At 52.6% G+C, this 14198-nt stretch overlaps 1 protein-coding gene across 1 annotated transcript in view; it reads left to right on the forward strand.

Annotated features, from left to right (window-relative positions):
- The first annotated feature begins 1153 nt into the window (after window positions 1-1153).
- Window positions 1154-14198, forward strand: part of INTS3 (integrator complex subunit 3) — a 40873-nt gene continuing 27828 nt past the window's right edge. Inside the window, exons 1-3 of the mRNA XM_038769011.1 lie at window positions 1154-1391; window positions 13484-13567; window positions 13658-13741. Of these exons, the coding sequence (XP_038624939.1) occupies window positions 1278-1391; window positions 13484-13567; window positions 13658-13741 (282 nt within the window). The 5' untranslated portion in view covers window positions 1154-1277. The remainder of the gene's footprint in view (window positions 1392-13483; window positions 13568-13657; window positions 13742-14198) is intronic.

The following is a 14198-nucleotide window of genomic DNA, read 5'->3' on the forward strand; positions in this document are numbered from 1 at the left end:
ACGCGATTGGCCGACGGCGCCGCCCGTCAGGCCGGCCTCCGGAGGCGATTGGCGGCGGCCCGGGTGCGGCACCGCCCCCTTCCCTCCCGCCCTTTTCCCCTCAATCGTATTCATTCATTCATTCATTCAATCAATCGTGTTTATTGAGCGCTTACTGTGTAGTACAGTGCTCTGTGTGCAGTAAGCGCTCACTAAATACGATTCATTCATTCAATCAATCGTATTTATTGAGTGCTTACTGTGTAGTACAGTGCTCTGTACACAGTAAGCGCTCATTAAATACGATTCATTCATTCATTCAATCAATCGTATTTATTGGGCGCTTACTGTGTAGTACAGTGCTCTGCACACAGTAAGCGCTCATTAAATACGATCCATTCAATCAAGCGTATTTATTGAGCGCTTACTGCGTGCAGAGCACTGTACTAAGCGCTTGGGAAGTCCAAGTTGGCAACAACTAGGGACGGTCCCCACCCAACAGCGGGCTCGCTGAATGAATGAACGAACGAACGAACGAACGAATGAATGAATGAGTAATTAGTCTCTCGCGCTACCGCTGCCTGAGGTAAACGTGGTGGGGGGGGTGGAGAAGGAAGCCGCCCCGGCCCCTTCTGCGCACGCGCGCCGCCCTTCCGGGCGAGCGGGCCGATCCGAGACCTGATTGGCCGACGGCGCCGCCCGTCAGGCCGGCCTCCGGAGGCGATTGGCGGCGGCCGGGGTGCGGCACCGCCCCCTTCCCTCCCGCCCTTTTCCCCGCCCTCCTCGGGCCGCCCGGCTCTAGCCCCGCCCCCCGCGGCGGCGGAGCGCGCTGATTGGCCGCGGGCGAGGCCGGGCGAGCGGTCTCTTCCGGTGCCGAGGGGGGCCCCGCCTCGCTTCCCTCAGCAACGGTCCCCCTTCCACCATGGCGGCCTGTGGGCGCTGTGGGCAGGGCCCGGGGCCCCGTGCCCCCGTGTAGAGACCCCCTGACAGCCTCCCCGGGGGGCGGGAAGCAGCGAGGGCCGGGCCTCCCCTCAGGGGCGGGATCCTTAGGGAGCCCCCTCCTCCATTTCTCCTCAGGACTTTGGGGGTTCACCTCCCCTGAGGGGGGTGTGTAGAAGTGGGGGGTCCTCCCCACCTTGGCCTAAAGCCAGTTTTGGCGGGGTTTCCTGGGTGGGGGGGGGGTGGGCCCACATTGGAAGGGGCCTCCCCCCCTTTCATCCTCATCTTGGGGGGGTTGGGGTGCACCCCTGACCCCCCCCACACGCCCCCCTAAGTCCCCCCAAACCCATTAGGCCCCCATGGAGCTGCAGAAGGGGAAGGGGCCCGGCCCCGTGGGTCCCCCAGGCGCCCCCGCCATCGCGGGGAGGCTGCTCCTGTCCACCAGTTTGGACGCCAAGGATGAGTTAGAGGAGGTAGGTTGGGGGGGGGGGGGGCGTCCAGCTCGCTCAGGGGGACGTCGTGAGCGCCCACCACGTGCGAAGCGCCCGGGGAGGACAGGCTGGTGGCCTGGAGGGCGGGGGAGGGGGATGACTTCCGGGAGGACGTCGCCATGGAAACGGTTGCTGGGGGGGGATGGATGCATAATGAGAATCAGCAGCAGCAGCATCAGTCGTATTTATTGAGCGCTTACTATGTGCGGAGCACTAGACTAAGCGCTTGGGAAGTCCAAATTGGCAACATCGAGAGGCAGTCCCTACCCAACAGTGGGCTCACAGTCTAAAAGGATAATAGTGATGGCGTTTATTAAGCGCTTAGTAGGTGCAGACTGGTACTATATGTTGCCAACTTGGACTTCCCAGTCAATCATTCGTATTTAGTGAGCGCTTACTGTGTGCAGAGCACCGGACTAAGCGCTTGGGAAGTCCAAGTTGGCAACATCGAGAGACAGGCCCTACCCAACAGTGGGCTCACAGTCTAAAAGGATAATAATGATGGCGTTTATTAAGCGCTTAGTAGGTGCAGACTGGTACTATATGTTGCCAACTTGGACTTCCCAGTCAATCATTCGTATTTAGTGAGCGCTTACTGTGTGCAGAGCACCGGACTAAGCGCTTGGGAAGTCCAAGTTGGCAACATCGAGAGACAGGCCCTACCCAACAGTGGGCTCACAGTCTAAAAGGATAATAATGATGGCGTTTATTAAGCGCTTAGTAGGTGCAGACTGGTACTATATGTTGCCAACTTGGACTTCCCAGTCAATCATTCGTATTTAGTGAGCGCTTACTGTGTGCAGAGCACCGGACTAAGCGCTTGGGAAGTCCAAGTTGGCAACATCGAGAGACAGTCCCTACCCAACAGTGGGCTCACAGTCTAAAAGGATAATAATGATGGCGTTTATTAAGCGCTTAGTAGGTGCAGACTGGTACTATATGTTGCCAACGTGTACTTCCCAATCAATCAATCAATCGTATTTATTGAGCGCTTACTATCAATCAATCAATCGTATTTATTGAGCGCTTACTATGTGCAGAGCACTGTACTAAGCGCTTGGGAAGTACAAATTGGCATCACATAGAGACAGTCCCTACCCAACAGTGGGCTCACAGTCTAAAAGGGGGAGACAGAGAACAGAACCAAACGTACCAACAAAATGAAATAAATAGGATAGAAATGTACAAGTAAAATAAATAAATAAATAAATAAATAGAGTAATAAATATGTACAACCATATATACATAGATACAGGTGCTGTGGGGAAGGGAAGGAGGTAAGACGGGGGGGATGGAGAGGGGGACGAGGGGGAGAGGAAAGAAGGGGCTCAGTCTGGGAAGGCCTGGAGGAGGTGAGCTCTCAGCAGGGCCTTGAAGGGAGGAAGAGAGCTAGCTTGGCGCTTAGTAGGTGCAAACTGGTACTATATGTTGCCAACTTGTACTTCCCAATCAATCAATCGTATTTAGTGAGTGCTTACTGTGTGCAGAGCACCGGACTAAGCGCTTGGGAAGTCCAAGTTGGCAACATCTAGAGACAGTCCCTACCCAACAGTGGGCTCACAGTCTAAAAGGATAATAATGATGGCGTTTATTAAGCGCTTAGTAGGTGCAGACTGGTACTATATGTTGCCAACTTGGACTTCCCAATCAATCAATCAGTCGTATTTATTGAGCGCTTACTATCAATCAATCAATCAATCAATCGTATTTATTGAGCGCTTACTCTGTGCAGAGCACTGTACTAAGCGCTTGGGAAGTACAAATTGGCATCACATAGAGACAGTCCCTACCCAACAGTGGGCTCACATTCTAAAAAGTGGGCTCACAATCAATCAATCGTATTTATTGAGCGCTTACTCTGTGCAGAGCACTGTACTAAGCGCTTGGGAAGTACAAATTGGCAACACATAGAGACAGTCCCTACCCAACAGTGGGCTCACAGTCTAAAAGGGGGAGACAGAGAACAGAACCAAACGTACCAACAGAATGAAATAAATAGGATAGAAATGTACAAGTAAAATAAATAAATAAATAGAGTAATAAGTATGTACAACCATATATACGTATGTACAGGTGCTGTGGGGAAGGGAAGGAGGTAAGACGGGGGGATGGAGAGGGGGACGAGGGGGAGAGGAAAGAAGGGGCTCAGTCTGGGAAGGCCTGCTGGAGGAGGTGAGCTCTCAGCAGGGCCTTGAAGGGAGGAAGAGAGCTAGCTTGGCGCTTAGTAGGTGCAAGCTGGTACTATATGTTGCCAACTTGTACTTCCCAATCAATCAATCAATCGTATTTAGTGAGCGCTTACTGCGTGCAGAGCACCGGACTAAGCGCTTGGGAAGTCCAGGTTGGCAACATAGAGAGACAGTCCCTACCCAACAGTGGGCTCACAGTCTAAAAGGATAATAATGATGGCGTTTATTAAGCACTTAGTAGGTGCAAACTGGTGCTATATGTTGCCAACTTGTACTTCCCAGTCAATCAATCAATCAATCGTATTTAGTGAGCGTTTACTGTGTGCAGAGCACTGGACTAAGCGCTTGGGAAGTCCAGGTTGGCAACATCGAGAGACAGTCCCTACCCAACAGTGGGCTCACAGTCTAAAAGGATAATAATGATGGCGTTTATTAAGCGCTTAGTAGGTGCAAACTGGTACTATATGTTGCCAACTTGTACTTCCCAGTCAATCAGTCAGTCAGTCGTATTTATTGAGCGCTTACTGTGTGCAGAGCACTGGACTAAGCGCTTGGGAAATCCAGGTTGGCAACATATAGAGACAGTCCCTACCCAACAGTGGGCGCGCTTAGTACAGTGCTCTGCACACAGTAAGCGCTCAGTAAATACGATTGATGAGGATGATGATGCAAAGCACTGGTCTAAGCGCAGGGGAGGTTACGAGGCGATCAGGTTGTCCCTTGGGAGGACTCACAGTCTTAATCCCCATTTTGCAGATGAGGTCAGTGAGGCCCAGAGAAGTGAAGTGACTCGCCCAAAGTCACACAGTTGACAATTGGCCGAGCCGGGATTTGAACCCATGACCTCTGACTCCAAAGCCCGGGCTCTTTTCCACTGAGCCACTCTGCTTTTCTTATAAATATGTACAAACATATATACAGGTGCTGTGAGGAAGGGAAGTGACTCACCCAAGCGCTTAATATATGCAAAGCACTGCTCTAAGCACAGGGGAGGTTACGAGGCGATCAGGCTGTCCCTTGGGGGACTCACAGTCTTAATCCCCATTTTACAGATGGAGTCACTGAGGCCCAGAGAAGTGAAGTGACTCGCCCACAGTCACACAGCTGACAATGGGCAGAGCCGGGATTTGAACCCATGACCTCTGACTCCAAAGCCCGGGCCCTGTTCCACTGAGCCATGCCGCTTCTCAAATATGTACAAACATATATACAGGTGCTGTGAGGAAGGGAAGTGACTCGCCCAAGCGCTTAGTATGTGCAAAGCACTGTTCTAAGCACTGGGGGGAATACAAGGTGATCAGGTTGTCCCACATGGGGCTCACAGTTTTAATACCCATTTTGCAGATGAGGGAACTGAGGCCCAGGGAAGTGAAGTGACTCGCCCAAAATCACACAGCTGACAAGTGGCGGAGTCGGGATTAGAACCCATGACCTGTGGCTCCCAAGTCCGTGCTCTTTCCACTGAGCCACGCTGCTTCTCTTAATAACAATAATAATACTAATGATGGTATTTGTTAAGCGCTTACTATGTGCGAAGCACCGTTCTAAGCACCGGGGAGGTTACAAGGTGATCAGGTTCGGGGCGCACAGTTTTAATCCCCATTTTGCAGATGAGGTAACAGAGGCACAGAGAATCAATCAATCATATTGAGCGCTTACTGTGTGCAGAGCACTGTACTAAGCGCTTGGGAAGTACAAGTTGAAGCGTGGCCCAGTGGAAAGAGCCCGGGCTTTGGAGCCAAAAGTCATGGGTTCGAATCCCGTGCCGGCCCTTGTCAGCTGTGTGACTTTGGGCAGGTCACTTCACTTCTCTGTGCCTCAGTTCCCTCATCTGGAAAATGGGGATTAAGACTGTGAGCCCCCTCGTGGGACAACCTGCTCACCTTGTAACCTCCCCAGCGCTTAGAACAGTGCTTTGCACATAGTAAGCGCTTAATAAATGCCAAATATATATATATAAATATATATATATATATATATATATATATATATACACAAGTTGGCAACATATAGAGATGGTCCCTACCCAGAGAAGTGAGGTGACTTGCCCAAAGTCACACAGCTGACAGTTGGCGGAGCTGGGATTTGAACCCGTGACCTCTGACTCCAAAGCCCGGGCTCTTTCCACTGAGCCACGCCGAGCGCACCCCCTCCCTTCAATAATGCTAATGAAAAATCATAAGAGTGGTGGTTGGCGGAGCTGGGATTTGAACCCGTGACCTCTGACTCCAAAGCCCGGGCTCTTTCCACTGAGCCATGCTGAGCGCACCCCCTCCCTTCAATAATGCTAATGAATAATCATTAGAGTGGTGGCATTTGTTCAGCGCTGACTATGTGCCAAACACTATTCTAATAATTGTAATAATAATAATAATGTTGAGGTTACAGGGTGATCGGGTTGTCCCACGGGGGGCTCACGGTCTTCATCCCCATTTGACAGATGAGGGAACCGAGGCCCAGAGAAGTGAAGTGACTTGTCCAAAGTCACACAGCTGACAAGTGGCAGAGCCGGGGTTTGAACCCATAATAGTAATAATGTTGGTATCTGTTAAGCGCTTACTATGTGCCAAACACTGTTCTAAGCGCTGGGGGAGATACAAGGTGATCGGGTTGTCCCATGTGGGGCGCACAGTCTTCATCCCCATTTGACAGATGAGAGAACTGAGGCCCAGAGAAGTGAAGTGACTTGCCCAAGGTCACCCAGCTGAATTGTAAGAATAATAATAATAATAATAATAATAATAATGTTGAGGTTACAAGGTGATCGGGTTGTCCCACGGGGGGCTCACGGTCTTCATCCCCATTTGACAGATGAGGGAACCGAGGCCCAGAGAAGTGAAGTGACTTGCCCAAAGTCACACAGCTGACAAGTGGCAGAGCCGGGGTTTGAACCCGTAATAGTAATAATGTTGGTATCTGTTAAGCGCTTACTATGTGCCAAACACTGTTCTAAGCGCTGGGGGAGATACAAGGTGATCGGGTTGTCCCATGTGGGGCGCGCACAGTCTTCATCCCCATTTGACAGATGAGGGAACTGAGGCCCAGAGAAGTGAAGTGACTTGCCCAAGGTCACCCAGCTGAATTGTAATAATAATAATAATAATAATGTTGAGGTTACAAGGTGATCGGGTTGTCCCACGGGGGGCTCACGGTCTTCATCCCCATTTGACAGATGAGGGAACCGAGGCCCAGAGAAGTGAAGTGACTTGCCCAAAGTCACACAGCTGACAAGTGGCAGAGCCGGGGTTTGAACCCATAATAGTAATAATGTTGGTATCTGTTAAGCGCTTACTATGTGCCAAACACTGTTCTAAGCGCTGGGGGAGATACAAGGTGATCGGGTTGTCCCATGTGGGGCGCACAGTCTTCATCCCCATTTGACAGATGAGAGAACTGAGGCCCAGAGAAGTGAAGTGACTTGCCCAAGGTCACCCAGCTGAATTGTAATAATAATAATAATAATAATGTTGAGGTTACAAGGTGATCGGGTTGTCCCACGGGGGGCTCACGGTCTTCATCCCCATTTGACAGATGAGGGAACCGAGGCCCAGAGAAGTGAAGTGACTTGCCCAAAGTCACACAGCTGACAAGTGGCAGAGCCGGGGTTTGAACCCGTAATAGTAATAATGTTGGTATCTGTTAAGCGCTTACTATGTGCCAAACACTGTTCTAAGCGCTGGGGGAGATACAAGGTGATCGGGTTGTCCCATGTGGGGCGCGCACAGTCTTCATCCCCATTTGACAGATGAGGGAACCGAGGCCCAGAGAAGTGAAGTGACTTGCCCAAGGTCACCCAGCTGAATTGTAATAATAATAATAATGTTGAGGTTACAAGGTGATCAGGTTGTCCCACGGGGGGCTCACGGTCTTCATCCCCATTTGACAGATGAGGGAACCGCGGCCCAGAGAAGTGAAGTGACTTGTCCAAAGTCACACAGCTGACAAGTGGCAGAGCCGGGGTTTGAACCCATAATAGTAATAATGTTGGTATCTGTTAAGCGCTTACTATGTGCCAAACACTGTTCTAAGCGCTGGGGGAGATACAAGGTGATCGGGTTGTCCCATGTGGGGCGCGCACAGTCTTCATCCCCATTTGACAGATGAGGGAACCGAGGCCCAGAGAAGTGAAGTGACTTGCCCAAGGTCACCCAGCAGACAAGTGGTGGAGCGGGATTAGAATCCAGGTCCTTCTGATTCCCAGACCCAGATTCTACTAGGCCATGCTGCTTCCTTAAGCATTCCCCCGCCGCACTTAGACTGTAGAACAGGGGTTGGTTTGAACTTGATTATCTTGTGTCTACCCCAGTGCTTAGCACAGAGTGGCTCCCAAATACAATTATTATTATTATTATCATTATCATTATTATTATTATTATTATTATTATTATTATTATTATTATCGGGCTGGGGGTTGCAGAGGGGGCAAGTGCTGGGCTGGTTTCGGTGTGGTGGGCCTCTGGGTAGCAAGCTCATTTAGGGTGGAGACCTTTCACCCCCAGCTTGGAGCTAATAATAATAATAATAATGATGGCATTTATTAAGCGCTTACTATGTACAAAGCACTGTTCTAAGCACTGGGGAGGTTACAAGATGATAAGGATGTCCCACTTGGGGGGCCTCACAGTCTTAATCCCCATTTTACAGATGAGGTAGCTGAGGCACAGAGAAGTTGGGTGACCTGCCCAAAGCCACACAGCCGACAATTGCCAGAGCCAGGATTTGAACCCATGACCTCTGACTCCAAAGCCCGGGCTCTTTCCACTGAGCCACGCTGCTTCTCTAGGATGGGGTGGAGGTGTGTGTTTTTTGGGGGGGGGGGGTCCTCTGCCAAGGGGTCCTGATGGGAGCTGGGGGGAAGCAGACCCTCTTCCCCCCAGAGGGAAGCAGCGTGGCTCAGCGGAAAGAGCCCGGGCTTTGGAGTCAGAGGTCATGGGTTCGAATCCCGACTCCGCCCCATGTCTGCTGTGTGACCTTGGGCAAGTCACTGGACTTCTCTGAGCCTCAGTTCCCTCCTCTGTAAAATGGGGATTAAGACTGTGAGCCCCCCGTGGGACAACCTGATCGCCTTGTATCCCCCAGCGCTTAGAACAGTGCTTTGCACATAGTAAGCGCTTAACAAATGCCATCATCATCACAGCCTCCCGCTGCTCCCCCACCCCTCTGCAAGGGCTCGGCCACGTCCCACTCGCCCGAGCAGACAGGCCTTGAAACTGCAACCGGAAGGAGTTAGGTTAGACCTCAGATAAGTGACTTGGGACTAGCCGGGGGCCTCCAGATCTCCCTGGCGGAGATTTGATCCCCCCCCCCGCCCCCCCAAATCCCGAGCCGGGTGTCCCCTCCGACCTTTCCCCCATCCCTGTGGCTGTCTCAGCAAGAGGAGCTGGTGGGGAGGAGGGGGCGTGGAGTTAGTTGCATTCGACCAGGGGACCATTAACCAAAGGAAATGACTATAATCAGCTCCAAAATTACTCCCTCGCCCGCGAGTGACCCTTCAATGGGGGCCGGGGAGGGGGGCCCCTCATCCCGCACGTCCGAAAGTGCCCGTGCCCTTTGCCGGGAGATTCTCTGGGATCTCGGAGCAGGGGAGGAAGCGGGTGGACGTGAGGGCCAGAGCTGCGCTGGACTGGGCTATCCGCCCGCCGCCTCAGGAAGCCCGGAGGGGCCGCCCCCAGGGTTAGGAACGGACCCTCCGACACCCCGACTTCCCCTTCTCCATCCCCGACCCACCACCGGTGACCCAGCACGGACCACCCAATCAATCAGTCAATCAGTCGTATTTATTGAGCGCTTACTGGGTGCAGAGCACTGGACTAAGCGCTTGGGAAGTCCAAGTTGGCAACGTATAGAGGCGGTCCCTACCCAACGGTGGGCTCACAGTCTAAGAGGGGGAGACAGAGAGCAAAACCAAACATACTAACAAAATAAAATAAATAGAATAGATAGGTACAAGTAAAATAAACAAATAGAGTAATAAATACATAGGAACATACATACATATATACAGGTGCTGTGGGGAAGGGAAGGAGGTAAGGCGGGGGAGATGGAGAGGGGGAGGAGGGGGAGAGGAAGGAGGGGGCTCAGTCTGGGAAGGCCTCCTGGAGGAGGTGAGCCCTCAGTAGGGCCTTGAGCTCTCAGTGGTCACCCAACACCCTGACCCTCCCCTCTCCTTTCCCCGCCTCTCCCCCAGTGATCCAGCATGGACCCCCCAACACCCCTGACTCTCCCCCAGTGACCCAACAAGAACCATCCAACACCCCGACTCTCCCCCATTCATTCATTCATTCATTCATTCATTCAATCGTATTTATTGAGCGCTTACTCTGTGCAGGGCACTGGACTAAGCACTTGGGAAGTACAGGTTGGCAACATACAGAGACGGTCCCTACCCAACAGCGGGCTCACAGTCTAGAAGGGGGAGACAGACAACAAAACAAAAGATATTGACAAAATAAACAGAACAGTAAGTATGTACAAGTAAAATAGAGTAATCTGTACAGACAGGTAGGTGCTGTGGGGAGGGGAGGGAGGTTGGAGGAGAGGAAAAGGCTCAGTCTGGGAAGGCCTCCTGGAGGAGGTGAGCTCTCAGGAGGGCTTTGAAGGGAGGAAGAGAGCGAGCTTGGTGGATGGGCAGAGGGATTGGGGGCATTCCAGGCCCGGGGGATGACGTGGGCCGGGGGTCGACATTGGGACGGGCAAGAACGAGGCCTAACGGGGAGGAGATTAGCGGCGGAGGAGCGGAGGGTGCGGGCTGGGCTGGAGAAGGGCAGAAGGGAGGGGAGGTAGGAGGGGGCGAGGTGATGGACAGCCTTGAAGCCCAGGGTGAGGAGTTTCTGCCTGATGCACAGATTGATTGGTAGCCACTGGAGATTTTTGAGGAGGGGAGTAACAGGCCCAGAGCGTTTCTTCACAAAGATGATCCGGGCAGCAGCATGAAGTATAGATTAAAGTGGGGCGAGACAGGAGGATGGGAGATCGGAGAGGAGGCCGATGCAGTAATCCAGTCGGGATAGGATGAGAGCTTGAACGAGCAGGGCAGCGGTTTGGATGGAGAGGAAAGGGCGGATCTTGGCGATGTTGCGGAGGTGAGACCGGCAGGTTTTGGTGACGGCTTGGATGTGAGGGGTGAACGAGAGAGCGGAGTCGAGGACGACACCAAGGTTGCGGGCTTGTGAGGCGGGAAGGATGGTAGTGCCGTCCACAGTGATGGGAAAGTCAGGGAGAGGGCAGGTTTGGGAGGCGAGATAAGGAGTTCAGTCTTCAGTTCAGTTCCCCCAGTGACCCAGCCTAAGCATCTCATCCTTCGGTCTGTCCTCTGGGACCCACTGATAATCATTGTGGTGTTTGTGAAGTGCTTACTACGTGCCAAGCACTGTTCTAAGCGCTTTAGACTGTGAGCCCACTATTGGGTAGGGACTGTCTCTCTATGTTGCCAAATTGTACTTCCCAAGCGCTTAGTACAGTGCTGTGCACACAGTAAGCGCTCAATAAATACGATTGATGATGATGATGGGGTCGCTACAAGGTGATCAAGTTGGACACAGCCCTTGTCCCTCGTGGGGCACGCAGTCTTGATCCCCATTTTACAGATGAGGTAACCGGGGCCCAGAGAAGTGAAGCGACTTGCCCAAGGTCACACAGCAGACAGGTGGCAGAGCCGGGATTAGAACCCACAACCTCAGGCTCCCAGGCCCTCGATCTTTTCACTAGGCCGCGCCGCCGGCCTTCCAGCTCCCTAGGGCAGTCGAACCCCCCCCGGTCCCCCGACCCTAACCCGGACCAAGGATCTCTGACACCCAATCCGATTCCACCCTGAGCCCAAGCCGTTGATTGATTATTAATCACTAATTAGCAGTATTGAATGTCTGCCTCAGGAAGAACACTATGCTAAGCGCTTAGGAGAGTACGCTAGAGGTAGACACGATTCCTGGCCTCAAGGAGCTTGAGGATTAGAGACGGGAGGAGGTGATAACCCGTATATGATACAGTCCATAAGTGCTCCTGGGGTTAGCGCTTAGTACAGTGCTCTGCACACAGTAAGTGCTCAATAAATGTGATTGATGATGATGATATTTATTCTATTTATTTTATTTTGTTAATATGCTTTGTTGTCTGTCTCCCCCTTCTAGACTGCGAGCCCGCTGTTGGGTAGGGATCGTCAAGTTGCCAACTTGGACTTCCCAAGCGCTTAGTACAGTGCTCTGCACACAGTAAGCGCTCAATAAATACGATTGAATGAATGAATGAATCAGTACTTTGCACTCAGTAAGTGTTCAGTAAGCACCACTGATTGATTAACTGCCTAGGGGGTGCTGAAATATGTTGCCAATTTGTACTTCCCAAGCGCTTAGTACAGTGCTCTGCACATAGTAAGCACTCAATAAATACGATTGATGATGATGATGATGAAATGGCAGATGGGGGAAATGAGAGGTGAATCCAGGGAGGCCTCCTGGAGGAGCTGGAATTTCGGGAGGGGAAAGCTGTGTGATCTACAGGACATTAAAGAATGAGAAGCAGCGTGGCTCAGTGGACAGAGCCCGGGCTTTGGAGTCAGAGGTACTACACAGTAAGCGCTCAATAAATACGATTGAATGAATGAATGAATATGACTGAATGAATGAATCGTATTTAATGAGTGCTTACTGTGTGCAGAGCACTGTACTACACAGTAAGCACTCAATAAATACAATTGATTGAATGAATGAATAAATACGATTGAATGAATGAATGAGTCGTATTGAATGAGTGCTTACTGTGTGCAGAGCACCGTACCACACAGTAAGCACTCAGTAAATATGATTGATTGAATGAATGAATACGATTGAATGAATGAATGAGTCGTATTTAATGAGCACTTACTGTGTGCAGAGCACTGTACTACACAGTAAACGCTCAATAAATACGACTGAATGAATGAATGAATAAATACGATTGAATGAAAGAATCGCGTGGCTCAGTGGAAAGAGCCCAGGTTTTGGAGTCAGAGGTCGTGGGTTCAAATCCCGGCTCCGCCAACCGTCAGCTGTGTGACTTTGGGCAAGTCACTTCGCTTCTCTGGGCCTCAGTTCCCTCATCTGTAAAATGGGGATTAAGACTGTGAGTCCCCCGGGACAACCCGAGGCCCTTGTAACCTCCCCAGCGCTTAGAACAGTGCTTTGCACATAGTAAGCGCTTAATAAATGCCATCATTATTAGAGGGCATGGCGCACATACATGTGTGTGCATGTGAGCGCATATGTGTGTGTCCCCGTGGGGATGGGTCTCTGTGAGCATCTCTCTCCCAGGGGGTGAGCCCCTTGTGGGACAACCTGAGGATTAAGACTGTGAGCCCCCTGTGGGACTCACTTAAGCGCTTAGTACAGTGCTCTGCACACAGTAAGCGCTCAATAAATACGATTGATGACAACCTGATCACCTTGTAACCTCCCCAGCGCTTAGAACAGTGCTTTGCACATAGTAAGCGCTTAACAAATACCATTGTCGTCGTCGTTGTCTCTGTGTCTCGGGGTATGTCTCTGTGTCCCGGTGGGTGCCAGTCCACGTCTGGGAGGATGCCCCTATTGATGGGTGGCATCTGGGCAGAAGGCAGGGGGGTCCCACCTCTGTGGGGGGAGGTTGGCAGGAGGCGCGGGGTGGCAGTCGAGGCTTGGGGCTGAGTGGTGGTGGGAGAGTGGATGGCGGGAGGGGAGGGCACCTCACGTTTGGACGGATGGACGGATGGACGGGCCTGAGCCTCACCGGGAAGGGGAAGGCATCCCGGAGGCGGTGGTCGGGGGAAGAAGGGAGGGCCGGGACCGGCAGAGCGGCTGGGGCCGAGGAGAGGGAGGGGGGTCCCGTCCTCCCGACCCCGGGGCCGCCCCCCGACCGCCCCGCGTGTCCCGCCAGAGACTGGAGCGCTGCATGAGCATCGTCACCTCCATGACCAGCGGCGTCTCGGAGCGGGAGGCCAACGACGCCCTCAACGCTCACGTGAGTAGCCGCCGTCCCTCCCCACCGCGACCCCCGGCCTCTCCCCGTCCCCCTCCCGGGGACCTCACGGCCACCGTCTCCCCGCTCCAGGTTTGCAAAGGGTCCCCGCAGCACGAGGAGGTCTGCCTCGGCCTCTTCACCCTCATCCTCACCGAGCCCCTTCAGGCCCAGAAGGTAAGGGGCGTCCCCCCCCCACAGCGGCAGAGGGGCCGGGGGACCCAGGAGAGGAGGGGGGCCGGACTCAGCCAAAGGGGGATGTGAGATAATAATAATAATAGTAATAATAATGGTTTTTATTAAGCGCTTACTATGTGCAATGCACTGTTCTAAGTGTTGGGGAAGTTACAAGGTGATCAGGTTGTCCCACGGGGGGCTCACAGTTTTAATGCCCATTTTCCGGATGAGGGAACTGAGGCCCAGAGAAGCGAAGTGACTTGCCCAGAGTCACCCAGCTGACAGGTGGCGGAGCCGGGATTCGAACCCACGACCTCTGACTCCAAAGCCCGGGCTCTTTCCACTGAGCCCCCCGGCTACCCCCCTCCCCGCCCCATCTCCGGACCGGCGCGAGGGTCAGAATCAGGAGTGCCCCTCGGGGCGGGGTACTTTAGAGTCACCGTCTGGTGTCGGGGTC

Source organism: Tachyglossus aculeatus, chromosome Y4, assembly GCF_015852505.1.
Source record: "Tachyglossus aculeatus isolate mTacAcu1 chromosome Y4, mTacAcu1.pri, whole genome shotgun sequence".
Classification (NCBI taxonomy): Eukaryota; Metazoa; Chordata; class Mammalia; order Monotremata; family Tachyglossidae; genus Tachyglossus; species Tachyglossus aculeatus.